Below are 27,120 nucleotides of genomic sequence, written 5' to 3' on the forward strand. Positions count from 1 at the left end.
GCCTGCGGGGACGCCCCTGGCCCGGGGAAACCTCGACGAAGAGCGCGGGTTCCGCAGCCTCCTCGGACCCCGCTCCCGACCTGGGGGCCCCCGGAGGCACGAGGAGGCCGGCGCGGTCGCGGGGTCTTTTCTCTTCCCTCCCGCGCGGGAGCCAGTAGCAAAGGGCCACCGGGCCAGTCGGGGCCTCGAGGATACCCCCTGACCCCGACCGGCTCCTCCAGAGGCCGCGGACTTCTTCTCGCGGCCCGGCCCTGATCCCAGGCCGTCCCTGCTGCCCACCCCGAGCCTCGGCGCCCACGTCCGGCTTCCAACCGCCCTTTGATAGCCGAGCCCGAGGGGCGGGTGGGCCCCTTTTGTCCCCACTTGGGGCGTGAGGCCCTCACGCTGGCCACCGACGTCCCTAGGTGGCCGTCCAGGCACAGCCGGCCAGCCGGCGCTCTGGAAGGTGGGGTGGGGTTTGGGGCCTGGGAAAGCCGAGCGGGCCTTCCCCGGGATCCCCAGAGGCGGAGGGCTCTGGGGTAAACCGTCGCATCTCCGGCCCTTCCTGGGGGAGGGGATGCGGACGGGGCGGGCCTTTGGAAATGCAGATGAGCCGCCGCCTGCTGCTCGGCGCCCTGGCTGAACCTTAGTGATTCATCCACACCCCCCGCCTATTCATTCTGGAGTGAGGGCTGCCTTGGCAGCTGGGAAGGGGGGAGCGGCATTTGTAAGGCTCCCCTTCCCTCATGGAGGCCGTATCCGGTTTGTGGCCATCGACGCCCTAAAACACTCTCCGATTTTTTCCCCCCAGGATCATGACCGGAGAAGGGGCCCGGTATCCCCAGAGTGGACCGTCCTCCTTTGGACAGAAGCAGGCCTAGTTTGACAGTCCTCCCACTAAGGTAGGTGTGAGCCCTTTCCCAGCCTGCGAGAGAGATTTGGGGGGCTTTGGCCTGGAGCCCAGGGAGGGTGGGCACCCCAAACATGCTAGTCTGGTTCTGCAGCCCTTCCCCCCCCCACAGATGTGTGGGACTGAAATCGGCTGCCTGCTGGGCCTGCTTGGTCCATCCATCCCCGCCTGTCAGCTTCCGTTGTCAGGAGTTTGGGGCGTGCAATTCTTTGCCATATTTAGCAGCATAGGAGAGGCTGCACTTGCATGTATTAGGTTGGCCCAAAAGTTAGTTCGGGTCTTTCCGTAACATCTTACAAAAGCCCGAACGAACTTTTTGGCCAACCCAATATTTCCCAGTTGTGTGTTTGGTGGGTGGAGTGCCCTGGATGCCTCTTCTGAAAGACACAGGCAGCTGCCAGGAAACCGGGCCCGGCCCTGGCCCTCCCTTCCGGCCTCAGCTGGGGGCGTGTGGGGTGACTGTGTGAGCTGGCCTCTTCCCCTCTGATGTCTGGCTGCCAGGGAGGTGAAGAACAGAAAGACCTGAGATCTGGGCCAGCTTTCTTTAAGAAAGAGGTTTCTTGACTCTTCCCCTTCCAGGGAATTCCCACGATTCCACCTCACCCAGCCCCCCCCCCCCCCCAAAAAAAAAAAAAAAAAAATGAATGTTTGTAGAACGGGAGAAACCCGGATTTGAAACCTGGCTAGCCATTTCACCTGCTGTGACCTTGCGTAAGCAGCACAGATCCTCAGCCCCAGTTTCACCATCTGCACAGATGGGTCAGTGATTGTCAAAGTTGAGTGTGCAGCCGAATCACTCGGATGGCTCATTAGAATCGATTCCGAGGCCCGGTCCTTGAGTTTCTCATTCAGTAGGTGGGGCCTGAGAGCTTGCATTTCTAACAAGTTCCCAGGTGATGCTGATGCTGCCGTGTGGAGACATTTTGAGAACCTTTGGGCCAGGTAACACCTGGCGTGTTGTGAGGATCCAAGCATGTGCTCTTGGAACCCCGAACTATTTCTTGGTGCGGAGGTGTCGCTTCGTAGAGATGGCAGCTCTCTCCTTATTCTCCTTACGCAAGCTGACAGCATGCAGTTTCCCATTCTCTTTATCTCTAGGAAGCTCCGCAGCTGGAGACAGTGCGGCCCTTGATCTCTGACCCCTCCCCCATGTGATCTTTAGTTTGTGATTACTTTGATGAGACATTTGGGTCCAGGTGCTGCTGATTGCGCCGCCTCCCCCGTTCGGGCCCAGGCTTGACTTCCGGGTCTAATAGGCTCTGCTCACTTTTATCCCATCCTTCAGCTTGGGGGCTGGAGTGAGGACTGGGGGAGCCGTAGGGCTTGACCCAGAGGTTTTGTTGGGGGCGTGTTGGTGCTTAATCGAGGGAGGCTCTAAGGCAGGCAGCTGTGAGTTTGACTCTCCCCTGTGCTAGTTGACCTTGGGCGAGTCTCCTGTGTAAAGTGATGATAATGAAGCCTGCAGTAAAGGGTGGAGGGCGGATTAAGTGCGATTAAGGGGGCCGGCCTCACAGGCTTCACACCAGTTGGCCCCTCTTCAGAGGTGGCTGCGGGGGGTGGGGCTGGGCTGTCCGAGAGCTCCTCCCCCACCAGCCCACCTCGTTGCACGTGGCACAGCCTCAGGGCAAAGGGGAAGGCTGACATTCTGCAGGCTGGGAGCCAGCTCCATTTTTACTCCAGTGTGTGAGTTGGGATGGTGGCCTTTCCTCAAGTCCACAGGCTGTTGTTCCATGATGGGTCATGGTTTGGGGGGTTCCCCCCACCCGGAGAGTAACGTGACTCACCCAAGGTCAGGAGGTCACCACCGGCAGTCAGGATGAGATTCCAGGTGTCTTCCAGCCCAGCACCTGTGTGCATGGCACCCCCTCGCCCCAGCTGCTGGGTTATTCTGGGCTCCTGCCAGTGCTAGCTGTCTGCTGGCGTCACCGCCTGGGAGCTGGGAAAGCTATTTGGTTGAAAGTAACCAGCGTGGTACTCTTAGGTCCTTCTGGCTGCCATGCCTTGGCGCCATGAGGGTCTCCAGATAAGCTGGATTTGGTCCATGCTGTCTTTTGCTGGGGGGCAAGGGGTGCAGCCGACGACACCTGGCACCAGACTCCCTTCCCCCTACCCAGGGTGAGCAGTTTGTAAAAGTTGGCGAGGCTCACATTATTAGTATCATACGAGCCTTTCCCTCCTCCCACAGTCTGCCCCAATCCGGCGGTTTAAATTCGGCTCTGCCATTGATGAGTTCATTCAACTCCCTGGATTCTCAGGTGACCTTTCTGCCCCCTGAGGGTGTCCTGCATCCCTTCTGATAGAGCCCTTGGGGCTCCACGGGGCTGGGGTCTTTACCTCCCGTAGGCGTTGGATAGTTAAATAATTGATTTAAACCTTTCCCTCCCAGCAGCAGCTTGGAGGGTTACAGCCAGTTCCTCCACTCCCGCCCTCGGACCAATTAGGGAACAATGAGGCGCTCCACTGTGGTCCGGGTGTGATTCTTGGAAGGGAGAGGGGTCCCGATGACCTGGAAGGATCGTACCCCTCCCCGCTTCCTTTTTTCACCCCCTCTTTCTAATTTCTTTGTCTGGCACGCCAGTACCTCCTAGGTGAAGGGAGGGGCGGGGCAGCCTATCAGTCCTCAGACTGGTTCCTCTGCCTAGAGCGTGGCTCCACCCACCGGTCACCCAGCAAGCTCGGGGCGGGGCTGCTCCTGGCGCCCAGCCGGTGGAGCCTGCTTGGAGAGGGCCACGCCAGCGGAAGGGCGGCCGGAGGTGGCCGGACCTGCCTTCCTACTGGACGCCAGAGGCCCGCCCCTTCCGGCCCGTTGGGCGAGAGCCGAGGCGTGGAGTACGACTTTTGGACCCCCTGGGTGGAAACAACCTCTGCCTGGACTGTGGAGATGGGCACCCCGCCATCTCAGAGGCCGCCTGGGTCCAGTGCTGTCTCCATCTGGCCAGTGACCTCGATGAGTTCCTACCCCTTCAGGAGTCGTGGTCTCCCCTGTGAACCAGGAGGAGGAGGTTGGCAGATAACCTTTGACCTGTCGCTGAGTCTGGCTTTGTGGAGGTAGCTCTTTGTACTCTGGTGGTGACTCCCCTGAGCCCACCACCAGATGTTGAGCCTGGAGAGAGTCCTGGGACAGGGATAGACAGCCTTGATCCCCAGGCTGTGCTGGGCCACCTCCCATCCCTGGGGCCCCAGAGGATGGTCAGTTACTTCTGTCTCACGTGGGGTGGATGACCCCTCAGGTGTGTAGTGACCTCCCAGAGTATGCTGAGGCACCAGGGAAGTGGAAGCCATTAGCATTGTCGTTAACGTCCCCGTCCTGACCTGTGCTGGCCCTACTTCTCTCTTGTGGTCAGTTGGCCTCACTAGATCCCAGGCCTAGATGTGAGCACAAATCAGTTCACCCCCGCAGATGCCACCTGCCAGCTCCCCTAGGCTTCTGTGTCTCAACAGCTTTGTGGCAAGAACCAGTTTAAAGAATTGTTTCTTACCCTCCTAAATCTCTCCAGGAATTCCTGGTGAATAGAAGAATGGCATGGGTCCTCGGAACATTTTGCAGGTAAGGGAGTAGGGCTCCCCGGGCCTGTGGGTGTTCCCAGTGCCTCAGCTGGCCTGCCCTGGCACAGCACCTCCAAGGAAGCTCCGAGCAGCTGGCCTGGCTGCTGGGTATTTTTAGCTACAGATCCAGCCCCTACACCACCACTGGAGCCAGGTCCAAATCAAACACGCTCCAGGCTGGGTGGGGCTGGGGCTCTGTGCCAGCCTCTCAGCCAGGCAGGGGTGGGTGGGCAGGCTAGGGCCAGTGTCAGCTGTCCTGCCTGGACCTGGGCCGGCCTGGGAAGACCTGCTTTCGTGTAAGTCATTTTTTCTTTTATAAGTTGAAATCCATTAGTTAGAAAAGGTGGAAACCGAGGTCTGAGGATTTTGAGGAAAAGTCAAGTGCCCTCTCCCTACGGGCTGGAGCAGTTCCCACAGTTTGCTCAGAATGGGCAAACTCTAAGTGAGTTTCTCTCAAGGCCCTTCCCAGATGAGGTAGTCTTACTCTCCCAGTCACTTCCTGAGCTTCAGGGTATCTGATGTGAGGTCAGGCCTGTGCCTGGCTCAAAGGTAAGTGGTCCTCCCCTCCCTCAAAGCCCTCTTCCATCCTCCCTCTCCCTGAGTGATGGCTTCCTCCCCCTCCTCTCCTGCCAGCCCCAGGCTGCGACTGTGTAGAGATGGCCCCAGCTCTGTCCTCACCAGCCAATCACAGCTCCCCCTTGGTCACCGGAAAGAGCTTTGGCTGGGCTCTGTTCAGAGCCTCTGTCTGACACCCATCTTGAGCCTGATAGCTAGGCCACTGTGATCTAACCCTCACCACTTTGACAACCATGTCTGGCCTCCCTCCTCATGCCCCAGCCACTGCCAAACCTGATGGGGTTTCCAGCCACCATGCATTTACTCAGGCTGGGTACCCATCCTACTTCCACTGGACGTTCCTGCCAGCACTGCCAAGCTTAGTTCATGTGTTGCCCAGCTCTCAACTTCTCTGAACCCCACAGGGGCTCCGGTGTCTGAATTGTTCTCGTCTCGCAGACTCCTTTAGACTGCTTCCCCCAGGACTGAGTTCCTCAAAGGCAGGAACACAATTGCCTCTCAATAAACGTGTGCTGCAAAGAAGGAATGAATGAATTGCTGTAAATTTGTCTAGGGGTGCTTGACCCAGCAGATTCCCTCTGGCCCGGTGACAGAGTAGGGCTTTCGGCTTAAGAACCTGGAGGTGGGTCTTCTCTTCCCAGATCTGGGCTCTTTGGGGGCTTCCTGGGGCAGTCTCTGCTGCCATCTGGTGGTCAGATTATGCCTTGCATTCTCTGAAAACGTTGACCTGGCATTTATGGTGCCAGGTTGACGATTTCCTTTCCGAAGTAAAGTTTACCTGATCCTTGCTGAGTACCTGAAAGTGGGGAATCTTCTGGGTGGGGTGAGGGCAAGAAGATCCTGAATCCTGCCAGCCCTTCTCTGAGGAAACTGTCAGATGTCCTACCCCAGCTGGGAAAGATTCTGCTCTCTCACCTAGCCATGTCCCAGTGCCTGCCTGGTACATGCCTGATCCTGGGGGTCCCTCTGCCACTCCTGACCACTGGCCTGGTTTGTGCAAAAGACAGTCCAAGGGAGGGAAGGGGTGGGAGGCAGGGGTGGTTTCGCCCAGACGCCCTGATAGTACCTGGCCAGAGTGAATGCTCAGTAAATAGCAGTTTGGGTCCGGGGGTTGAGGAGAAAGCTTGGGATGAAGGATATGTGGCTGCTGGCTGGAGAACACAAATTTCTTGGTGGGAGCAGGGTTATCAGTCTTATCAGTCTCCAAAGTGGACGGAAGGGGGCCCAGCTGATCTCAACTAGATTTACCCTGACCTTCCCCTTCCCCTTCTCGACGGCGTCTTGCTTGGTTCCCACGCCTCTGGGCCTTGCTAGAAAGAGGTTCCCGCCCGCTTGGTTTGGGGCCAACCCTCGAAAGGGTTCTGGGGCCACTCACCTGTTACCAAAGTTGCCGCGCCGAGGCCATCGCCCGGCAGAGGGCGCCAGACCTCCACCTTTGGGAGGTGGGGTGATAGGTAAGCGGAACTGCTATTCCCCAACCCATACACAGGCTCACTCCTATAGGGCCAGACCACGTGGGCAGACAGGACCCCTATGCCAGAATCTTTCTTGGAACCACCGACGCTACCTTCTGGGGGGGAAACAGGTCAGAGTGGACTTCCCCGAGGCCACATAGTTGGGGCGGGGCGAAGCTGGGGGGCTTTTCCCAGAGCTTGAGACCAAGGCTCCTCGAACCCGAGGGCTGGGGGGCAGTCCGCCAATCAAAGAGACCCTGCCCGATGGAGGAGGCCGAGTCGGCCAATCAGAGGGTCCCTGCCTGAAGACAGACTGCCAATCAAGGGTGCCAGGCGGGAAGGGGCGGAAACTATCAGATCTTGCTGGTTGGGGTGTGGGGGGGTGCCGTGACTCGCAGGAGAGATGGGAGCTGCGCTTGCCGCGGAGCATTCCGTTTCTCAGTTGCCTCAGTTTCCCTGGGAATGAGAGGTGAAGACTGGGCCGAGAGCCTAGCAGGAAGGAAATAGTCTGAGAGGTCGACCCGGCTGGCTGCCTGGCGGAGGAGGTGCCGGCTCCGAGGGCGGGGCTTCTCTTAGCCCCGCCCTAGGGGCCAGCCCGCGCCCCGCCCGCCCCGGATCAATCAACCATAGCGCTCTCCTCCGGGCGCCGCCGCCAGTGCTACCTGCTCCCGGCTATGGACAACCCTGGGGCCCCAGCCCCGACTGCCGCCCCGGGCCCAGGCAAGAAGGAGCTGAAAATCGTGATTGTGGGCGACGGCGGCTGCGGCAAGACTTCGCTGCTCATGGTGTACAGCCAGGGGTCCTTCCCCGAGGTGAGGCCCGCCGGGGGGCTGGAGGCAGGCTGGGGGCGAGGAAGACGGGCTTGGGACCACTGGGGGTGAGGGACAGACCTCAGCCTGCGCCCCGAACCCGGACCCCAGGTCCCTGGCGTCCTGCGCACGGAGAGGCGGCCGTCACCCCGGGGCGCCCCCTCGGGAATTCCAGAGCCCAGCAGAGTGAGGGGGGCTGAGCCGGATGGGGTGAAGGTGGAGGTGGGGATCCAGTCGGACCCTGGGTCCCCGCCGCACCCCTTAAGAACCAACCCTGCCCGTTCTCCGACAGCACTACGCCCCATCCGTGTTCGAGAAGTACACGGCCAGCGTGACCGTGGGCAGCAAGGAGGTGACCCTGAACTTATACGACACCGCCGGTGAGTGCGTCTGCGCGGCGAGGGTCCTAGGGTCCGCCAGGAGCGTTTCCCCTGAGGGGCATCCCCCGCCGGGCATCCCCGCCCGCCCTTCTGCCTCTCCCGGGGCCCTGACATCCCGTCACTCCTGGAGGCTGCGGAGGGACGCTGGCTGGGAACCGGTTGACCACCGCCTGACTGGGTGGTGCTGGAGGCCGACAGAGTCGCCCCATCTGTAAAAGGAGGGTATTTGGAAGGGGTGGGTTCCTGAGCCACCCTCTTAGCGCTGATGTTCTGAGGGCTCACGGGTTCCTTCCTCTCCTATGGTTCTAGAAAACCGTGGGCTTTGCTTCTGCTTATCATGGTTCCAGGATTTCTGTTACATGCTGTGGTCTCTCAGGGTGCCGTGGGCTGCAGATTTGAGTCCCCTGGTGCTAGGGTTCAGTGGGCTGCATTTCTGGGTCCTATGTTCTAGAATACTTTGGGCTATAGATCAGAGCCTGTGACTCCAGGATTCTGTGGCCAACAGTCCTGAGGGGCTCTAGGGCCCTAGAGCTACACATTCGGAGTCCCATGTTTCTGGAATTCCATGGACTCTGGTGCATGACTCTGAATTCTATGGTCTATAATTTTGAGCCTGTGGTTCTAGGATTCTGTGGCTACAGTTCTGTTTCTTCCTGGCACTGAAGAAGGAACAGAGCTCTAGGGAATGTAGGTCCAAAATAAGGTTCTCTCTGCCACCTGCAGCTCCTAAGGCAAGTGTGTTTATGCTAATTGCGTCGCAGCATCAGCGTCCCTATTGTTGAGGGATGGGTGGAGGAGCACAGCCGACGGGAGGATTTGGGTAACACTGCTGGTACTGGTACCCTTGGGGAGCTTCCATCCTGCCCTGACGCCCCTCTGGGCTGAATCAACTTTGGGGAGCAAAGGTCAGGATCCCAGCTGGGGCCTCACCCAGCCTCTGTGACTCAGTGTTTAGTAATTTGCAGGGAACTATGTCATCAGGTATCCCTTCCCCTGTCGGCCAAGCCTTGTATGTATGAGGTGAAGTCTTCCAGCTTGTCTTGGATAGGGCCAAAATCCAGGACCACCCCCTCCTGCCCACCGCTCCATAAGGCTGCCAGTAACATCTCTCATTCCACCCTGGAGAGGTTCAGGAAAGGGCCAGCCCCAGCCCCAGGCCCCTCCTTCATTCCTGACTTTGCCATATGGGTGTGTCCCCCCTATAGTGGCCTCTAAGGGCCCTCTCTTGTTGGATGAGGGCCCTGCAGGGCTGCGCCCAGAACAGGGCCATGCCACCAGCCCCTTGAACTGGGAAAGCCAAAGGTGTCTGAGGAATTCCCAAGGGCGTGGCCACAAGAGCAGTAAAAATCTTGGTGTGTCTGGGACACTTTCAGTTTCACATGTTTCCTGTCCGGGACCCAGGTGGGGGCAGGTTCATTAACCCCACTTTGTGGGTGGAGTGCTGGTGGGGCAGGGAGAGTCAGAGGGAAGATTTCACTCTCTTCCTTCCTCTGCCCTCAGGGCTTCACCGCAGCCTCCCTCATCGGACCCAGAGTAAGGATCACTTCTGGTCTTTCTGGCCTCACCCAGAGAAAGATGCTCAAAGAACTTATCAGCGTAGATTGTCCTGTAGAGGTTCTGGAAAGCTTCTACTTGGTATAAGGAATGATTTTCACTAAGAGTTACTGTGGGAGGATGGGGAGAGCTCCTTCCCAAATCACCAGAAGCAGTGACCACTCAGGGCAATGATTACCTGTCCACAACTTCCTGCCACATGCTTTGGAGTCAGACCTGGGCTTTGATGCTGGCTCCCCTGGCTGCGTGTCAGTGGGGACACCTAGGCCTCAGTTTCCTTCTCTGTAATCAAGGCTGAAATAGTTGTGAGGATTACATCAAATTCATGTGACATGCGGCACTTAGTGCAGGGCCTGGCTTTTGCAAAGGGCTCACTGTCATTGTGACTTTTTAACCTCCTGCCATTCAGGCCCAGGCCCCAGCCCAAGCCTATTCTTTTGAACCCGCTGCCTGCAGAGCTCTGTGCCGGCCACCACCCCCTGCTTTCCCAGCAGGACTGTTCCAGGCGGCAGAAGAACAGAGCTGGGGTTTGAACCTCTCAGTGGCATCCCTGGGGGAGTAGACTGGCCTCACAGTCAGCAGGACGGCCCAGGAGGGATATTCTGGGGGGAAGAGACGTGGCTGTTCCCTCAAGGGTGTCCCCCTGTGACTTGGGAAGCCCCAGTGTCAGGAGGAGCATGAAGGAAAGCCTGGATCATTCCTCTTCCACACACCAGTGCCCAGCGTGGTGCTTGTCCTAGAGCGAGGCTTGTGGAATGCCTGAATGAAGAAGAAACCTGGGTGCAGAGACACCCCTGGAGAAGGTCCTTTGTGATAAAGGTGATGAGATTTGTCTCTCTCTCTGGGGTGGACAGATATCCGAAGAAAGTGGCAGAAAGAATGGCCAGGTGATCAACTAGAAAAAGATAGAGACAGGGTGAAGGGAGTGGTCCAGGTAGAGATGAGTAACGGTGGTTTTATTTATTTATTTATCTGTTTATTTATTTATTTATGGCTGCGTTGGGTCTTCGTTGCTGCGTGTGGGCTTTCTCTAGTTGCGGCGAGCAGGGGCTACTCTTCGCTGTGGTGCGTGGGCTTCTCACTGCGGTGGCTTCTCCTGTTGTGGAGCATGGACTCTAGGCGTGCAGGCTTCAGTACTTGTGGCTCACGGGCTCAGTAGTTGTGGCTCACGGGCTCTAGAGCGCAGGCTCAGTAGTTGTGGTGCACGGGCTTAGTTGCTCGGCGGCATGTGGGATCTTCCCGGACCAGGGCTCGAACCCATGTCCCCTGTACTGGCAGGCAGATTCTTAACCATTGCGCCACCAGGGAAGCCCCAAGTCTAGTAAAGGTTATGGTAGAAGGTTCTAGAACCTGATGGGCTAGACCCTATGGTGGGAGGTGGGGGGCAGGGGAGCGAGCATCTTTCCACACAACCAGTGGTGCTCAGAGCTGTGGGATGGGGTGGCCCCCCCCGAGAGGCTGAATTTCTCCACACCCAGGACCTCAGCAACAGGGGTCCGTGTGGGAGGAGAGTCTGGCTACTTGTCTCCGTCCTGCGGAAGCAGTTACAGACACCACTGCGGCGGGAGGGTGGATGGAGGGGTGACGGAGCTCTCAGTGCGCAAAGGTGAAGGGGGCGGGCGCTGTGAGCACCCATTGCCCTAGCAGCTCATCTGCCTGCCCAGACACCCTCAGAGGCAGGAAGCTGCGGTGAAGTCTGAAGTTTCCTGGGCAGAGAGAGGGGAGGTGGGGGCGAGGTGGGCTGTTAAGACACCAACCAGAGACAGAGCTATCTGGGCTTTGGGGTGGGGCATCACAGGACTGGCTGGAGTTGCCCCGGGAGGTGGGGAGCTGTGGTCCCCTTCCCAGCCAGAGATGGGAACAGTAGGAAAAGTGGGGCGCAAAGAAGTCGCTGAGACAGGAATCACGGACAAGAGGGGTGCCTAGGAGCCAGGAGCCCTGGAGGCGGGGGAGCTGACCCTGTGGGTCTATGGCGCATGCGTGGTCTGAGCTCCAGACCGCGGTTAGGAGACACAGGTGGGCGGACCCCAGTAGCACTAGTAAAAGTGGGTTCCTCTTCTGGCAGCTTCCCCTTCTCATGCTGCCTGCACCCCTCCCTCCCCTGACCAACACCCCGGCCAGAGATGGGAACCACGTGCCCTGTAGATGTCCTCTGGCAGATTTGGGGACCACTGTGGCCCAATGACACCCTCTCCTCAACCCGGCACCAGGTCTTAGAGACCATGCCCCCGGGAAGATGACTGTCATGGCAGAGCTTCCCACAAAGGAAATAATGCTCGCGTGAGCCTCACTTCCTCAGGCCCTGTGGCACCGCCAGCTTCAGGAAGATGGGTAGCTTCCGGGGGAGCTGTGGCTCAGAAGACCTTTCCTCTCCAGAAGCAAATGTGTCCTTTTGCACATAACCCCGGGGGCTTTTTTTTTTTTTTTTTTTTTTTTGCATTATGTGGGCCTCTCACTGTCATGGCCTCTCTCGTTGCGGAGCACAGGCTCCGGACGTGCTGTCTCAGTGGCCATGGCTTATGGGCCCAGCCGCTCTGTGGCATGTGGGATCTTCCCGGACCGGGGCACAAACCCGTGTCCCCTGCATCGGCAGGTGGACTCTCAACCACTGCGCCACCAGGGAAGCCCTTGGGGGGCTTTTTTAACCTCTCAAGCCCCATCTGCAGAGGCCAGAGTGGGACCCCTGTTTGCCTCTGGGCAGATGACTTTGCCCCCTTTAAGCCTTGGCATCACTGTGGGTAAATGGGGAGGGTAATTGTATCACCTAGTGGATGGGAGGCCTCCTAGAGCTCGTGGGTCCCAAGATCTGCGGTTAGAATCCCCCACCCAGGTCCCCATTCAGTTTCTATTTCAATAGTAACCGCAGGCCCACACCTTTGCCCAGCATTGCTCAGCCTACAAGTCCTTTACTTCCAATATCAAGGGCAGGGTTATCACCCCCTTTTTCAGATAAGGAAACTGAGGCCCAGAGAGGGAAGGTGCCAAGATCATGGAAAATGAGTCTGAGTGGAGCTTGGCTCTCCTGACTCATAGGGGTGGGGTGTCCAGGACACTCCACTCCTCCCAAGGAGCCATGAGGTCGACAGCACCCAGAAGTCCATAGTCTGCAGGCCTGGTCCCTATGTGGAGGCTCACACTGAACTCCTGGGGAAAGCTGAGCCAGGCACAGTCAAGTCAAGAAAACAACTGGGGGCTTCCCTGATGGCGCAGTGGTTGAGAGTCCGCCTGCCGATGCAGGGGACACAGGTTCGTGCCCCGGTCCGGGAAGCGGTGGGATCTGGGCTGGCTACCCATCCTCTCCCAGAGTCCCTTCCTCTCAAGATCCCCTTGTTGGCAGCCTTTCCTCACTGGGTCAGGGTTGGGGCTTGTAGAGTGAGGACAGCTCCCTATCCTCTGGGGTGGATTGAGAGAGAAGCACCCCAATAGTTCTACCTATGGTCTTCTGCCCTTTATGAAGCTTCCCTTTGGCTGTGTGACGTTGGGCAAGTCACTTCACCTCTCTGTGCTTCAGTTTCTGCATCTGTAAATTGATGACAACAATAGCAGTAGTGGGAATTCCCTGGCGGTCCAGTGGTTAGGACTCCGCGCTTTCACGGGCAAGGGCCTGGGTTCAATCCCTGATCGGGGAACTAAAATCCCACAAGCTGCATGACTCGACAAAAACAACACAAAACGAAACAAAAACAGTAGCCAGTAGTGAGGAATCATAGTGAGGAGTGACGAGTCTATGCAGGTAAAGGGCTTTGCGTGGGGCCTGGCATGTGATGAGTGAGCACACTGCCAATAAATATTGTTGATACTAATCATTTTTACTATTACTATCGAGGCTCACCTGCTCCTCACATATGCATTTCACAGATGAGGAAACTGAGGTCCAGAGATTAATTCCCAATTAGGAAGGCTTCCCGGGAGGATTGGAGCTTTTACAGCGTCTGGGCAGGAAACTGGCCTTGGAGCTGGGAACTGCGTTGGTGCTTCAGCTCACAGGGAGCCTGTCAGTGACCTTGAAACCTGCAGCCCCACCCCCAGCCACGTGGGCTTCTAACAGGAAGAACTTGCCCGCCCAGCCTCCCGGGGGGTGTGTGTGGGGGTGACTGCTTAAATTAACACGGGTGGGACTTCCCTGGCGGTCCAGTGGTTAGGAATACGCGCTTCCATTTCAGGGGGTACGCGTGCGATCCCTGGTCGGGGAACTAAGATCCCGCGCGCTGCGAGGTGCGGCCAAAAAAAAAAAAAATTAACAGGTGATGGAAGTGAAATGCCCTTGCAAACCTGAAAGCCATAGAGATTATTATTCCACTTTATTCACCGGCTTATTTGTTTGTTCGTTCATTCCCCAAATGTTTATAGAGCCTGTCTGTGCGCCAGGTGATCTAACAGTGAGCAGTACAGAGATGGCCTGTCCTCAGGGTCTTACGTGCTCATGAGGTACATCTCCCCCCACAAAAAAGAAACAACTGTGATGTCAGGTAGTGATACTTGCTAGGAAGAAAAATAAAGCCATAGTTGGTCATGGGACAGACTGCAAAGGAGGCTCTTGTTTCAGAGCAGTCTGGAAAGTTCTCTTGGAAGAGGTGACATTTCTGCAGAGACCTTTAGGAAAGGAGGGAGTGAGCCATGCTATTACCTGGGAAGAGCCTTCTAGAAGAGGGAACAGCAAGGGAGAGGCCCTGAGCCAGGAGCAGGCTTGGTCTGACTTCCTCATTCAACCCACTGCAGTCTGACTCCGCCCCCATCAAGCTTGCTGCAGTCAGCACAGGCCCTAATTGCGAAGCCCAGTGGCATGTCTCAGCCCTCGTCTCTGCTGCGTCTGACAAGAGATGAACAACTTCTCAACCACCCACCAGCCAATAGTGACTGGACACCTACCCCATGCCAGGAATGATTTTTAGACAGACACGACCCTGCCCTCAGGGTGCTTACAGTCTCCCGGGAGACAGGCGGTAAACAAATAAATGTGTGAGTACAGGCTGTGGATGGACTTTGCGTGTTGAGCGAAGGCCTCTCAGGAATCAGCCGGGCAAGATGGGAGGAGACGTCAGAACACCGTAGCCCCATTTTACAACTGCTTGTCTTCTCCTGCCGTGTTTCTAAAAGGGAATCATAGCGTATGTGAGGCCAGAATTCTGAGCCGCATCATTACATCGTAGAGGCCCAGAACCTGTTTTAGCACACTACAGAGCAGAATAGAGCATTGCTGCGTATCAGCAGAAGGAACGCTGGCCTTGGACTTGAATGAATGTGGAGTCAGGCCTGGCTCTGATTCGGTGACCTCAGAGAGGTCACTTCACGTCTCACGTTTCTTTATATGTAAATGGGAGTATTCATAAGATCCCTGACTAGCACATCAGGCAGGTGGTTGTTGTCAAGGTTTCCTTTTTTTGGCTGCGTTGGGTCTTTGCTGTTCTTTTTCTTTTCACGGGTCTTCGTTGCTGCGCGCAGGCTTCCTCTAGTTGCGGCGAGCGGAGGCTACTCTTCATTGCCGTTTGCAGGCTTCTCACTGCGGTGGCTTCTCGTTGCAGAGCACAGGCTCTAGGCACGTGGACGTCGGCAGTTGTGGCTCGCGGGCTCAGTAGTTGTGGCTTGCGGGGTCTAGAGCACAGGCTCAGCAGTTGTGGTGCACGGGCTTAGCTGCTCCGCGGCACGTGAGATCTTCCTGGACCAGGGCTCGAACCCGTGTCCCCTGCATTGGCAGGCGGATTCTTAACCACTGCGCCACCAGGGAAGTCCCTGTAAAGGTTTCTTAATTATTTATAGCCAAAGGCACTCTAAAAAGTGTGATGGGAGTTCCCCAGCAGCCTAATGGCTAGGATTCTGGGCTTTCTCTGCCAAGGGCCCAGGTTCAATTCCTGGCTGGGGAACCAAGATCCCAAGGCCGCGCGGTCGCCAAAAAAAAAAGTGTGACGTATAAGGTGGCATTACCAGTAAGTAGTAGAGAGAAGGCAATTATCTTGAAAAAGGAAATACTGTGGATGGTCAGTCTGAATGTTTAAAAATAAAATGCTAGGAAGGAAATGGGGGAAAAAATGAGGGAAAAGCATTCCAGGTGTGGCACGAGAGCTTGATAGGTTTGAGAAACAGCAAGGAGGCTGCCTTGGTTGTACTGCAGCGAGTGAGTGGGGCAGGAGGAAGGGGGATGAAGTCGAGACTGGTGGGCAGCAGGGTCATGTGGACCACTGGGAGAGGCTTGGATTCTCTGCAAAGGGCAGTAGGGAGCCACTGAAGGTGTTTCAGTTGAGGGGAGGGGGGTGTGATTTTACTTGTGTTACCATCCATCCAGCTGCCAGGTGGATAATGGAGTGAGGGGCAGCAGGAGACCAGGGAGGAGGTGGCACAGAAGACTGACGGTGGCTTGGATGAGGATGGTGCCATGCCATCCAGTAGAACTTTCTGCAATGATGGAGATGTTCCGCACCCGCACTGACCATTACGGTAGCCACTAGCCCCGTGGGGCAGTTAATTACTTGAAATGTAGCCAATGCAACAGAGAACCTGAATTTTTAATGTTAATTAACTCAAATAGCCACATGGGGCTAGTGGCTACCCTATCAGAAAGATGTGGACAAAGGTCAGGAGAGGGGACATGTATGGGAAGGGGAGATGGGCTGGAAGAGCACGTTGGGCCGGCTTCCCACCATCTTACAAGGATCTCTCCAGCTTTCTGGTAATGAGGGCAGGAGGGCCTGAGTCTGCCGGGCCCTGACTACCCCTCACCCCTTCTCCAGTGTTGAGGGAACTTTGGCTGAGTGACAGCACAGACAGTCCTCCCGGCCCAGCCATCATTAGATCTGGGTTCCCAGTCACTGCACACCATCAGGGATCCCTGGGCTGAGGAGGGCCAGTGGGAAAGGAGATGGCGGCCGTGTCCTGTCATCAGCAGGGGTCTGGGAGCAGGATGTGTCCTGTTTGTGCTCTTGGGAGAGGCTGCTTGTCCTGAGAGGCCTTTGGCACGGAGGGATCAGAGGGCAGGTGGCACCTCCCTGGCACCCACAGGCTAGAGGAAGGGGCAGGAATTCCTGGGCTCTGAGTTCTGTGTTCCCTGGAAGGTAGTCACCGCCTGGGTCTTTCTGCAGAGGTGGCCAGGGGTCGCCAGAGGGCCTGAAAGACTCTCAGTTTTCACTGTGGTAGTTTTAAACAAAAAATAGGGCATGACAACCACGTGCAGTGTGTGATCCCGGGCCTGCTTCTGAACTAGGGGAAAAAATACTACAGGACATTATTGGTGAAATCTGAATACAGCTTATGGATTGGATTAGAAGAGTACAATGTCAGTGTTGGTTTCTGAGTTTCATACTTGCCCTGAGTAGGTGAGAGGACGTCCTTGTTCTTAGAAAAACCGCATAGGAACTCTCCCCTGGGGGGGTGGGGGGCGGGGGAGCCGAAGGTCTGCAGTTCCTTCTCACGTGGTTCAAAGTGTATATATACAGATAAAGCAAGTGGGCAAAACGTAGGGCCTCGGTGAATCTGAGTAAGGGAGTTCTGTGCTCTCTGTTGTAATTTTTCTGTAAGTTTGAAATTGTCAATATAAAAAATTACTAAAAAAGTTTTTTTTAAAACCAACCGTCGCCCAAGCCCAGCCTTGGGTTCTGATTCAGGTGGTACTGGGAGGGACCGAGTGTCAGAAGTTGTCAGTTCTTCCTGGTGAGTCTGGTATGCAGAGGGGTTGACAACCACTGTGCCGAGTGGACCTGGACGGGCGCACGGTCTGTCACCTCTAGCACCACCCCCACCCTCCTCCTAGTGTTGGCAGGAATGGCAGGAGGAGCTAAACCGGAGGCCATGCACCTCTCAGCCCGGGTGGGGCGGGGGCGCACTCCACGGTTGACTGCAGTGTCCTGGGCCTACCCAACCCCACTGGCCTGAAACTTCAGGGAGGGGAGGCTTCACTTCGGATTTGGCTTCAGAGTCTGCACTATTAACCTGAGCACCAGGGATGAGGATGGGAGGGAGGGGTGATCATCACTGGCACGATTACTAGCAGTTTTTCCAGCACTTACCCTGCAGTCAGGCCCATCTCTGATCACTGCATGGCTATTTTTTTTTTAATATTTATTTATTTGGTTGCGATGGGTCTTAGTTGCAGCAGGCAGGCTCAGTTGCAGAACGTGGGCTCCTTCGTTGTGGCACGTGAACTCTTAGTTGCGGCATACATGTGGGATCTAGTTCCCTGACTAGGGATCGAACCTGGGCCCCCTGCATTGGGAGCGTGGAGTCTTATCCAGTGTGTCACCAGGGAAGTCCCTGCATGGCTTTTATCTCGTGTAGGACTGCGGGCTGCCACCTCTGTTTCACAGACGGGAAACCGAGGCCTAGAGTCTCTTGCCCAGGAGACCCCCAACCCCTCATGCATCGGAGCCCAGACAGGGGACTCAGGTAGAGAAGTAAGTGGTACCTCCCTGACCTCCACCTGCTGTCTGGTTTCAGGGCAGGAAGATTATGACCGGCTGCGGCCCCTGTCCTACCAGAACACCCAGCTCGTGCTCATCTGCTATGACGTCATGAACCCCACCAGCTATGACAACGTTCTCATCAAGGTAAGGCCCCTCTCCCAGCCCGCCTGCCTCTGGAGGAGGGGCTACGGATGGGGCCCCAGCCCTGATGCCCGCCCTCTCCTTCCACAGTGGTTCCCGGAGGTCACCCACTTCTGCCGTGGGATCCCTATGGTGCTCATTGGCTGCAAGACAGACCTGAGGAAAGACAAGGAGCAGCTGCGCAAGCTCCGGGCGGCCCAGCTGGAGCCCATCACCTACACGCAGGTGGGCCAGGGGCCCCTCCCCCGCCCCGCTCCGCTGCACCCCATCGCCAGGAGCCCAGGACACAGCCATGGCCAGAAAGCCTCCCAGGTCTTTGGCCTCTGCATCTGGTGTGCCTTAGCAGCCTTTCGGGAGCTGAAGCCAGCAGGATTCTAAAAATAATGATTTTCTTTTTTTTGCTGCCCCGAGCAGCTTGCAGGACCTTAGTTCCCTGACCAGGGACTGAACCCAGGGCCATGGCAGTGAAATCACCGAGTCCTAACCACTGGACTGCCGGGGTTAAGAATAATAACTTTTAGATATTAATAATGATAGGCCACTTGCCTGAGCACTTTACATTACTCACCTCATTTAATCCTTATAACCTTGAGGCAGGTACTATTAGCGCCCCCCATACTACAGAGGAGAGATGGAGACTCAGAGAGGTTAAGTAGCTTGCCCAGGGTCACACAGCTAACCTGAAGTGGAGCCAAGATCCCATCCCAGTCACTCTGGCCCCAGAGCCTGAGCCCTTAACCACCACCCTGTCCCATCCCCAGAGGCCTGGAAGGGCAGGCTCGCGTTGGAAAGCAGGGTTCCTTTCATGAGCCTGACCAAACCCTGCGGCCTTCTGGGTAAGGCATGGCAGAATAAAAGGAACACGAAAGAAAACTAATGAAGTTTAATAAAAAGGAACAGGCATTAATAAATTTGTGTTAGAAATACTGTTTTTACTCTAATAGCCAGCTCAGTTGCCCGAACTGTGCTTTCGGGAAGAGCAGGGGAGAGAAGCACGTAGGAAGCCCTTTTGTCTTGAGGCCTTCAACTCTCCTCACAGGCCTGGCAGACACAACACACCACCCCAGTTCTCGGCTGAAGTCAGCCCCCGTCTCTGCCTGAGTTCGGGGGAAGCGTGGGCAGGAGGCCAGGACAGAGCTCCCAGCAGCTACAGCCCATAGGCCACACCACACTGGCCTTCATGGTCCATCCGCACACACTGGGAGAGTGCTGGCCCTGGGGTGAAGCGTCCCCACCCCGAGGCCTCCGCCCCCAGCAAGCCCCCAGATCTGTGAAGGGTCTCACAGGAGACCGCATGCTCCAGGCCCCTCGTCTAATCGCGGCCCCTCCCCCCACCAGGGCCAGAGCGCCTGCGAGCAGATCCAAGCCGCCCTCTACCTGGAATGTTCTGCCAAGTTTCGGGAGAACGTGGAGGACGTCTTCCGAGAGGCCGCCAAAGTTGCCCTCAGTGCTCTGAAGAAAGCACAGCGGCAGAAACGACACCGCCTGTGCCTGCTGCTTTGACACCTCCCGGCGGGGCCCACGGCCCTCACGATAGAACTGAGAGGACCCAGGTCCCCAGCTCCAGACTACTCCCCGGATCCTGCACCCTCCCCAGCTCTCGAAGGGCACTCGGAGTCGGGCGTCTCCAGGGCCTGGTGTCTGGAGCCTGTGGCCAGGCTCTTGGAACATTCTGGAACTCTCTCCTTTCCCAGCTGGGGCTCTGACCACGAGCTCCCCTCCAGCCTGCGTGGTAGTGGTGAGCGAGGGTGCTGGACTCAGTCCCTCTGTACCCTGGAACTAGCATTTGTCCTCAGGACTCAGGAGTGCCCTCATCACTACCAACCCCCAGCTGTGTGTCCCCTTCTGCACACCCAATAGGTCCTCAAAGCCTGTGCTTGAGATGAGAAATGACATCTGGTATGAGGATAAATGTGGACTTGGCAGCGTTCCACACGGCCCCCAAGCCTGCTCTCCCCAGTCACCCGCCTCCCTGGTTTCCTGAGATAGGCACGGCTGCATCCTCCAGCTTCTTGCTTCCTCCCCGCAGGAACTCAGGCACCAGGATGGGACCGAGGCCTATCACAAGAACACAGGCCCCAGCCCCAAACGTGGGGGGCCGGCACCAGCCCCCTCCCTCCTCCCTTCCAAACAGAGGACTTAAGTCTCAGCCCTCGGCTTGGCCGCCATCTTTCCAGAGCTGGACGCACATGAGGCAGAGAAGAACCTCTCTCAAAAAGCAAAACGTATTTCTCTGGCTGATCCATGTGACCCTCGCTCAGTGTCTCCTCACCTGCAACCCCTCCGCTCGCCACTACTTGCCAGAAACCCGAGATGAAAAGTGACATCAACTCCGAGTGATCTTGGGCAAGTCAGGTCTCTCTACAGACTGTCTGCAGAAGGACGGCACTGGCTCATTTAAATAGTCATCGAGCTCCCGTCTCTCACAGCCTCCAATTCTGCCAAGATGTAGAGATCTGGAACCAAGGCCATCCTGGCCTCCTGCGAGAACAGACTTGATTAACCCCCAGTGCAGATTCACTGAACCTCCTAGAAGGTCTGGGGTCAGGGGCCCAAGAGTTTTGAAACAAGTGCCCCAGGTGATTCTGATGCCCCAGAGATTGAGAGCTGTTGGCTCCTGAGTAAGCCCAGGGATCAGCGTTACCTAAGATGAGATAATGGCTTCAGGTGGTCCTGCCATCCCCGGTATCTCCTGCCTCAGCCCCCTCCCTTGCCCAGTGCTTCAGCCCCCACTAGGCCTGAGAAAGAGACTTCTGAAGTCTACCCCACCCCACCTAGGTTCCCCAAGGCCCTGCCCCGCCCTGGGGAATCAAGAGAGCATTCGGTCCAAGGCTCCGTGGACAAATGATGGTCTTGGACAGAGGTCCACAAACCACAGTCTGTGGGCCAAATCTTTATTTTTGTAAATAAAGTTTTAGTGAAAAACAGCCACGCCCATTCATTTACGCGTTGGCTGCTTTTGCCCTCCAGTTGCAGACTAGACTAGAGTGAGAGACCATCTGGCCCTCAAAGCCTAAAATGTTTGCCATCTGGCTCTTCACAGAAAAAGTTCGCCAACTCCTAGTCTAGGGCAAACCCAAGTGCCTAAGGGGCCAGATGGGAGACCCAAATGAGTGAAGTAGGGCAGGGATGAAAGGGAGTGGTGGGGCCTGTGGCAAATTAGAAAGCAAGCATCCCACCCTAGACAAGGCAGCTCAGCCCAGCCAGATGCTGCTCTGTGGGAATGTTTCTAGATCTTTCCATTTCTCTAGGGAAAGTGGAAATCTGGATTTTTATGTGGAATCTTACTGGGGGGGGGAAGGGGAGGGGAAGTTTCATACTTTAAAAGTTTAAACCCCTTTGACACCCAGAGCATGATTAGGGACACCATCTATGTACTCTGGTCGACAGGGATTTCTAAGTAAGTCGCTAAGGACCGCTGAGGCCCATATGAGGAGAAGATGCAGAAAATGCAGCCGAACTGTTGGCTTCTTCACCCTCCCCACAGATACAGAACCTAACGTGAGGTGACCAACAGACCTGCCCTGGCCTCTAGAGTGTGGCCGCCGCCTCGAAGTGAGCCTGCTCAGACACCCCCCACGTTCCAGAAGCTCTGAGGTGAAGGGAGGAAGCCTGAGCGTGGGTGACTTCCACGCTGGCTTACGTCCCAACCAGCGCCGAGGGGCTTGACCCCACGCCCTGAGTGCTCACGGAGAGAACCTGGGAAGGTGGGCTGAGGGGTGGGAGTCATGAAGCCCACAAAAGTGGACACAAACTTTGAGAGGAAAAAAAAAAAAAAAAAGCCCTCACACCAACCAGGCGCGCCCTCTGGTGGTGACCCTCAGAAAACCCTCCCGCCTCAGGCCAAGCCCTGGGCCTGTGGGAGGCAGGGCCACCTGGCGGCCAGCAGGCTGCAGACTCAGGAAGCACAAAGAGTACGAGGCACAAAGAGACAGACAGCGGTTCTCCGAGAACCTGAACACCCGCGCGGCGGGCGCGCGGAGGCCGGGAGCTTACAGCAGAAGCGGTGCCCCAGGGAGGGAGGTTCCCTGGGACACGGAAGGGCTTCCTTCCACCCGCCTGGGACTCAGTAAGTAGCAGGTCAGCGGAAACCCAACCCCAGCGAGGCACGTCCGAAGCCCCTGAGGGGCTCAAACGACAGGATGGGGGACGGAGGGGGACCCTGAGGCTAAGCCTCCCCCACCCCCCAGGAAGACTGACGCAGTCTCGCGGAGAGCAGCGGGGTAAGAGGGCGGCAGATTCTAGGGAAGCGGGTGCGCCGATATTAAATATGTCATAAATAGGGAGGCTGGGGCGGGCTAATACTGCACGGACAGGTTGGGGTCACATTCCTCTTGTCCGGCCGGGGACCGGGGCCTCGGCTCTGCTCCCAGCGATGCCGCTGGCCCCTGAGGTCACTGCTGCCAGTGGCCACTGGCACTGGTTGGGAGGAACCCGGCAGCGAGGGTGTCGCCTGAGATCCCCTGCAGTCTCAAAGTCCGGGGGGTCGAGGGGCGCCGGTCCCGTGGCTCACGGCTTCTTGGCCTCGCTTCTGTTCTTCAGGAGTTTGGTGTGCACGACTTTGAGTGTGGTCAGGAAGTTGCCGAGGAAGAGGACAAGGAACGTAAGCGCCAACACGAACACCTGGGCGGGCGGCATGCAGAGAAGGGGGTGCCCAGGGCAGGGAAGGCGAGGCAGAGAGCACAAGAGAAAGAAGGCAAAGGCCGCGCCGGCTTGGGTCAGCTCTCCTTGCTGAAATGCCCCCCGCGCCCCCCGGGAGCTCAGAACCCCCTTGGCACAAGCTACCTGCGAACTGCAGCGTTTGCCAGCAGAAGGCAGAGATCTGGGCTAACTGGGTGAAGGGTGTGAGTCCTACGGAGTCAGGCAGAGTCCTGGGGGGCTCCTCCCGCGACCCCCCTCCTAGCGCGAACCTCCTTGGGTTTCTCAGACCACTGAGGGGCTCCCTGGTCTCCCGCATTCCCTCCCACGGTCTCCCAGGCCCCAGTTGTAGCGAGCTCTGGACTGCAGGGCCCTACAAGGCAGGCAGGGGGGCAGGGGGAGCTGAGGAAGGAATTCTCCCCAAGCCGCCCCAACCTTCCTCAGGAAACCCCCAACCAATGCGCACACACGCTCCACACACACACCACAAAACACACACACACACACACAAACACCATACCTGCCATTCTCTGCATTCCTCGTGGCTGGAGAGCTCAAATAATGTGATGGCATTGTAGAGCTGCCAGAACTGCAGAGGGGAGACAGGCACTGCTCAGCCCACCGGAGTCCCCTGGAGACCCACGTGGGAAAGCCCAGGGAGAGCACCAAGCCCCCCAGCTTCTGCTGTCCACTGCCCTTGAGACACTGACAGCCCCCCCAAAATGAAACTGGGGCACCCCACCTGGGGTTGGGCGTGCTGGTGCCGAGGGCCCATTCCGGCTCTTGCCTTTGGCATCCCTGGACACTGGGGCCGTCCCAGCCCCAGGACCCCGTGGGGCCCAGCTCGGGGATGGCTGGTGAGAGAGGGAGAGCCCTGAAGACCTTCTGTTCCAGGGAGGTCTGCCCAGTGTAGGGGATACCCACAAACTCCAGGGGGACTCACGTGGCCACAGAACAGGAAGGGCAGAAGGAAGGTGAGGCCTCGCCACATCCAGGACTGAAATCCTTCTGTGGGGAGGAAGGAGGGAGCGAAGGGCCCGTGTGAGGTGGCCCAGGCAGGCCAGTCACTCTGAGATTAGCCAGGTTCAAACACACGGATGGGGGAGGGGCACAGCCCTCACCTCCTCCAGGTGGGTGAGCGCTCACTAGGAAAGTAACCCAGGAAAAAACATGCAGAACACCTGCCACCAGGCCTGACTGCCCTCACGCCTCAAGTCACCATGAACCAAGTGGGCTGACAACTCTTACAGAACACTGATGTGCCGGCACTAGCTTTCTAATAATTTCTTTAATTTGCACGGGATTTTGCATTTTATAATTGGCTTTTGCATGCATCACTTCAATCGAGTCTTGATGAAATAGAGCCTACTATGCAGAGTAATTCGATGGAAATGACCATCTTAAAAGATAGAAGATTTTTACTAACCACACTTTCCCCTGAAAGTTTAGATGAGGAGTCTCCGATTTTTCCTAATGGGGCACCCACCTTGCTGAGTGAAAGTTAAGCACACATAAATTGCATAAGTGTAAAAACACTAGACTAAGATTATGTACATCATAAACACAGACAAAAAATATCCATTTAAAAAGAAGCTAGAGGCCAGCATCCAGGGCCTGGCCCACAGCTGGTCTCGCACTTGTCAGCTGAAATGGAATCCCACGACGAATTATGAAAAGCAACTGTGTTAGTGTATATATGTCAAACCAAAGGAAAAAAAAGAAAAGCAACTGGGGTGAGGTCGGCTGACTGGCTTTGCGTGTGGCAGGTCTTGTCAGGTTCTTACTGGCACCTGAGTGCAGGGCGAGGTCTTACTGGCACCTGAGTGCAGGGCGAGGTCTGGGGGAGCAGGGAGGGCCGGTGCTTGCCCCTCCACCCCCCAGGCTAGGCTACTCACCCACCGTGAGGTCCAGGTGATTCCTCTCCCCTAGGGCCCGCAGCCGGTAGAGGCAGCCCCTCTGGTAATAATATTGCAGGAACTGGACACAGCCTGCAGGGGGAGCACAGCGCCCAGCTCAGGGACTGGAAGACCCAGCGACACCTCCACTGCAGGCTGGCAGGTCTCCATTGCCCAGAGGGTACAACCTCCTCCCACCCCCAAAACACACACACACACACACACACACACACGCACGCACGCACGCACGCACGCACACACACACACACACGTCTGAACCTGCTTTTTTTTCTGAACCTGCTTTTATTCCTTCAAAGAGAGCTCAGGTTATCTGAGACTGCAACTAAGCCCCAACTAGGCTAGAAACTTCTGGAGCTTTCCTAGGCATGCAGTTGGCACTCATCAGATGCTTGCTGGAATGGTGGCACCACGCTGGGAGCTGTGTGCTCCCAGCACCAAGACATGAAAGAGACAGTTCCATACAATGGGGTACTTTGTAGTCACTAAAAATTAAGGAGGCAGAATTCCGTGTTGACGTGGAAAAATACCCATGATAATTGTTAATAGAATATAAACTAGGTTATAAACAAAGCTGTGTAGAGGGATCCCATGTTTGTAGACTATACATCATGCAGTATATGTGTGTATATTTATGAATAAAAATGTTTGAATGGACAAAGATCGATTAACACCCTAAGGGTGGAATTATATGTAATTATATGTAATTTTCCTTCTTGGCTTATGTTTGTATTTGCCTGTAAGCAGGGTTTTATTTAAAAATTAAATTGTATTTTTTGAATAGGTAATATGCACTTGGCATCAAATTTAAGGGGAACAAACAGTAAAGAGAGTAAAACTCTCCCTGTCCCCCAACCACCCAATTTCTGCTTCTCAGAGGTAACCCCTCGTTGTATATAAATCCAGAGCTATTCTTAAATGAGAAAAAGAACATAAATTTCCATTTTGAGGAAAACAGAGTTAGTGGCCCCAACACCCCTCAGCTCCTGATGGGTGCAATTGGTCCAGTTCTGATCCAGGGAAGAAAAAGGCAGTGGCTGGAGATCCAGGGCGTGGGTGTGGGTCAGACATTGCTCTCTTAAGGCCAGGGGCTGGGCGGTAGGATGGAGTTGATGAGGGGTGGATGGCTCCTTCTGGATTTCTGGGACCCTCCCCTGTCCCTGGCCGACCAGGGACTTCCCCCAGTCTCACCTCCCTTCCACACAAGACACACCCTTCACAAAACAGACTCCATCGGTGAAAGCCACACCAAGCCTCCTCCCCTGAATCCAAGCAAGAGACACTCACTCTGAAAAATGGAGAACGCTAAAAACTGATCACGAAACTTCTGATAAATTAGTCCGTTAGGCCTGCAGAAAAGTGGGGGAAAAGCAAAGATGAGCCCCTGCTCTGAAATCATTTGTTCATCCCCACCCCATCTCTGTTCCAACCAGAAGAGAAAAGAAGATTTAAAACCCAATTCTACCTTCTTTATTGCCATGTCCCTGGGGCTGGACCAGGTAATTTCCATCACTGCTTTAATCCATTCTACAACCAGGGGAGTGTAGGTAGGCATCTTGAAGCCTAAATTCCCACCGATTCCCCCTAACCCTCCATCAGTCACAGCCTCGTCCCTGTGCTTGTTCTGTCCAGACTCGCTTGCTGTCACCCCGGCCAGGAGGCAGACAGGATGTTCCTCGGAGAAGTCCCCAGCCGACTTGGGGTGTCCCTGCAGCCCCGTCGTAAGCTCACGCTTTACGTCATGGCCCAGATGTCAGGCCATAAGGCCTCTGCATCTGGACCCCTCAGCCACCACCAGTGCTCAATTCACTGGCTCCTTGGGGAGAGTGAGCAGAGGCCCTGGGGCACAGCGGGGGACACTCACCAGGTCAGCATCACTCCAGACAGGAACGTGGACACGTAGTGGTGAGACACCCACCAGCCTTTGATTCTTAAAAGAAGAGAAGGAAAAGGAGCTCAGGCCGGGAGAGAAACGCAAGTGTCTCCCTGCTTCCCAGCCTGTGTCTGCGCTGGGGGTGCCCTGTGACCCAGAGACAGCTCCTTGGAGGAAGAAACGTACCCAAGCCAGGACTTCTCCTCTCTTTCTGTCCAAAGAGATGCAGAATCACACAGAGACCCAGAGAGGCACTCGGGCCTCCAGCAGCTTTCCACTACCCTCAGAACACATCCCTAACCTCCTCATGACCCCAAGCAGGGCTGAATTGTGTCCCCCCCCCAAATTCCTACGTTGAAGTCCTAACCCCAGTACCTTAAAATGTGAGTATATTTGGAGACAGGGCCTTTAAAGAGGTAATTAGGTTAAATGAGGTCATAAGGATGGGGCCCTAATCCAACAGGGCTGGTGTCCTTAGAAGCAGAGGAAGAGACACCAGGGGTGTGCCTGCTCACAGAGCAAAGGCCATGTGAAGACGCAGTGGCCGTCTGCAAGCCAAGGAGCAGCCTCAGGAGAAACCAATCCTGCTGGCACCTTGATCTTGACTTCTAGCCTCCAGAGTCGTGAGAAAATAAATTTTTGTTGTTCCAAGTCCCTTAGTCTGTAGTATCTTTTCATGGCAGCCCAAGCAGACTAACAAAGTCTTCGAACTTGTTGTCCTCTCTGCTCCAAGACCTTGGCCTGCCTGGCTCCTGGTCCAAGTTCAAATTTCGGACCAACTGTCACCTCCTCCAAGAGGCCTTCCCTGACCACCTTATCTAAAACAGCTAGACAGGGGCAGAACAGGAATAAAGACGCAGACGTAGAGAATGGACTCGAGGACACGGGGAGGGGGAAGGTTAAGCTGGGAAGAAGTGAGAGAGTAGCATTGACATATATACACTACCAAATGTAAAA

General features: G+C 56.1%; 2 protein-coding genes across 8 annotated transcripts in view; one reads left to right on the plus strand and one right to left on the minus strand.

Annotated features, from left to right (window-relative positions):
- The window catches only part of RHOF (ras homolog family member F, filopodia associated), a 23,695-nt gene extending 2,175 nt beyond the window's left edge, over positions 1–21,520 (plus strand). For 3 of the 4 annotated variants that reach the window (XM_024758657.1, XM_024758655.1, XM_024758654.1), the window contains 7 exons: positions 791–881; positions 4,387–4,436; positions 6,515–7,277; positions 7,567–7,654; positions 17,633–17,742; positions 17,830–17,964; positions 19,078–21,520. In XM_024758657.1, the coding sequence (XP_024614425.1) occupies positions 7,140–7,277; positions 7,567–7,654; positions 17,633–17,742; positions 17,830–17,964; positions 19,078–19,242 (636 nt within the window). In that variant the 5' untranslated portion in view covers positions 791–881; positions 4,387–4,436; positions 6,515–7,139 and the 3' untranslated portion in view covers positions 19,243–21,520. Of the gene's footprint in view, positions 1–22; positions 882–4,386; positions 4,437–6,514; positions 7,278–7,566; positions 7,655–17,632; positions 17,743–17,829; positions 17,965–19,077 lie in introns of those variants that run through there. The other variant, XM_024758658.1, reaches the window with a different exon arrangement.
- Positions 21,521–22,211: 691 nt separating this feature from the next.
- Positions 22,212–27,120, minus strand: part of TMEM120B (transmembrane protein 120B) — a 43,363-nt gene continuing 38,454 nt past the window's right edge. Inside the window, exons 7-12 of one of the 4 annotated variants that reach the window (XM_024758653.1) lie at positions 26,155–26,220; positions 25,578–25,639; positions 24,273–24,365; positions 23,321–23,385; positions 22,898–22,966; positions 22,212–22,298 (exon numbers count right to left, since the gene is read on the minus strand). In XM_024758653.1, coding sequence (XP_024614421.1) covers positions 22,278–22,298; positions 22,898–22,966; positions 23,321–23,385; positions 24,273–24,365; positions 25,578–25,639; positions 26,155–26,220 — 376 coding nt within the window. In that variant the 3' untranslated portion in view covers positions 22,212–22,277. Of the gene's footprint in view, positions 23,386–24,272; positions 24,366–25,577; positions 25,640–26,154; positions 26,221–27,120 lie in introns of all 4 variants that reach the window. The other 3 variants (XM_024758652.1, XM_024758651.1, XM_024758650.1) reach the window with 3 other exon arrangements.

This window comes from Neophocaena asiaeorientalis, unplaced genomic scaffold, assembly GCF_003031525.2.
Source record: "Neophocaena asiaeorientalis asiaeorientalis breed wild unplaced genomic scaffold, Neophocaena_asiaeorientalis_V1.1 scaffold77, whole genome shotgun sequence".
Taxonomy (NCBI): Eukaryota; Metazoa; Chordata; class Mammalia; order Artiodactyla; family Phocoenidae; genus Neophocaena; species Neophocaena asiaeorientalis.